Source organism: Eurypyga helias, unplaced genomic scaffold (assembly GCF_000690775.1).
Source record: "Eurypyga helias isolate BGI_N326 unplaced genomic scaffold, ASM69077v1 scaffold36960, whole genome shotgun sequence".
Classification (NCBI taxonomy): domain Eukaryota; kingdom Metazoa; phylum Chordata; class Aves; order Eurypygiformes; family Eurypygidae; genus Eurypyga; species Eurypyga helias.
Genome location: NW_010225716.1, coordinates 19,820 through 22,222, shown reverse-complemented (window position 1 = coordinate 22,222; position 2,403 = coordinate 19,820). Strand labels below are relative to the sequence as shown.

The following is a 2,403-nucleotide window of genomic DNA, read 5'->3' as shown; positions in this document are numbered from 1 at the left end:
AGGAGAGGAGAGGAGAGGAGAGGAGAGGAGAGGAGAGGATCCCCACACTTAGCCTGCTGAAACTGCTTTATTTTTGTTGACTTCCCACACTGGTTTGGGGGAGAATTTTCAAGAACCCAGACAGCCTGTTTATTCCTCCCCCAACCCCTGCCACTTTTGCTCAACTCCTCCAGGTCCACTAGATTGCATGGTTTTCCTGTGATAAGCTCCCTGCTCTGCCTAGACTCTGTGGGAAACATGGAGTCTTAAATAATTAGCATGTATCTGTATGGAAAATACATGCATGTATCCAGATTTTTGAAGCAGAAAGCAAATAAAGAACAAGTTGACACCTATCCTAACTCTCACAGTAATGTTCAACCAAATGCATTATTCTCTTCTCTGTCTCCCACCCACATTTGGTTCAGCATTTTGGAAAAAGATCATTGACACTGCACCTGCTGATAGGCTGCTAGCCAGATGTTTGAAACAGCTCTTTCAGAGTTAGGTACCTTTGGGTTGCAGTTCTCATCTAGTCAGTAGGCAGATGCTCATTGTTGTATCAGCACTGAAACTCAGGTGCATTGTGAGTTTCAACCACAGAAGCCCTGTCTAATAACACCGTTTGTTGGTTTGCTGTAGGGAATGACTTTTAAACTATATCTGACCAAACTGCTGGGGAAGCCAAGGCTGTGGCTTTATGTTCTGGCAGAGAAAAAGTAACAGTTTTCTCCCACCAAAAATAGGGGTTTTTTCCTTCCATTGCTCTCCCCTCACATGGGAAAGTAATTCAACTCTGTAAAAATCTTTTTTCACATATTGATTTTCCACAACTAAAACAAGCAGCAGCGTGTTGACTTAACAGGCAACCAGAGGACCACCAGGACTCACCTATGGTAAACAGCAGGAGTCCATGTCTGGAAGTGAGGAAGGAGGGAGAATAAAACCTTTCTTTTTTTCCTGTTAATTTGTCTTACATCATAAGCTGAAACTATGCACTGAGATGCAAATACATGATGCCATACAGCAAGTCAACAGCCACTTCTTCAACCACTGTACAACTCTGCCTCTCTTTCTACGAAAAATTTGGTCTTGAAAGTGTTAGGACTTTCTGCTCATTAGCCAATTGATCCTTGTAGCCATCCTGCAAATAGATTGTCAGCTCGTCTCTCCTGCTTTGGAGATGGGAATTCTGAACCAGGGTAACCAAGATTAAACTTCTACTTTGTGACTGCAAAGAGGTGACTCAGAATTTCTAGCTTTCCACCAGCCTTCTGCATACACTGCCCTTATGGCCACTTCCACTAGCCGAATCTTCCTAAAGAACAGCAAGTACTTGTTCAGTTTTTCTATTTCAAATTAAAAATCAGCTTCTGTTCGGCGGGAGTTTAATCAAGGCACAACATCACTGATGTCACAACATTTAAATACCAGTTTCTACTCTGAAGAAAAATCCTGGAAGGACTCCTCTTTGGAGTGGTATATATACATGGGGTATCACCTGAAGCCAGCAATAGTTAGATAGAAATGCAGGCCAAGAGCAATTCAGGGATCACAGTATGTCTACAATGACATGGAAGATGCTTGTTCTCCATGATCAGTTCAAATGTTTTCATTGCTGCCTTATCTCTGCTGCACTGAGAGAGTTCATAAAATAACCCAGTTTGTAAAAGACAAGCCAGTGCCAGGTAGGAAAGCAAAGCAGACTGATCAAGTATCTTAGTTTTTTTCTTACTTTATACCAAGATGCTGTCTGGTAGGTGACTGAGGAGTCCTGGAGAACGTTACAGGGCAGCAGCACTTCTTCAGCACATCTCACAGTAACATCTGGTTCCGCCACTGAAGCACTGCTGACCAAGAACCAAACTGCAAAGCACAGGTACACATCACCTTTAAAAGAGATTGCCTAGGTAATCCCCCCTGTCTTCCCAAAATATATCCCCACAAAACAAATGTGAAGGACCAGAATGCAAAAGGCAAGGCTCCTCACTTACCATTGCACAGGGTGATGAGCAGAGCGTGGGTTACCGAAGACATGGCTTTTGCTGTTTGAAATCACAGAGCAGCCACAGTGTGTCCCCTTGCAGGATGGACTGTGAGAGCAGACTGAAACCGCTGCTGCTTCTAGAGTGGTATTTCTGAAGGCAGTCTGGGGAATCCCCCAGATGGCTTATCTTGAAGTGCCGTCACAGGGAAAATCCCTACGTGTAGGAGCCAGTGCTCCTCCCATGACATCTGTTAGAGCCCTCCCACTTCTGCAACTGCCTGCACTGGTAGCATCTCTCCTCCCTTTTTTCCTCTCCCTCCCCCACCCCCACCCCCGTGTTCGTCTGAACAGAAATGAGGTTCATCGTGGGGCACTGTGGATCAGTGCAAAGGGCATCAAAATCAGCGCTGAAAGAATGTCTTGAGTGACACACACAG

General features: G+C 44.7%; 1 protein-coding gene across 1 annotated transcript in view; it reads right to left on the bottom strand.

The window, feature by feature from the left end:
• CD83 (CD83 molecule) overlaps positions 1-2,016 on the bottom strand; it is a gene marked incomplete at its 3' end in the record, with an annotated part of 9,829 nt that extends 7,813 nt beyond the window's left edge. Inside the window, exons 1-2 of the mRNA XM_010150421.1 lie at positions 1,974-2,016; positions 1,715-1,845 (exon numbers count right to left, since the gene is read on the bottom strand). Coding sequence (XP_010148723.1) covers positions 1,715-1,845; positions 1,974-2,016 — 174 coding nt within the window. The remainder of the gene's footprint in view (positions 1-1,714; positions 1,846-1,973) is intronic.
• Between the last annotated feature and the right edge of the window lie 387 nt (positions 2,017-2,403).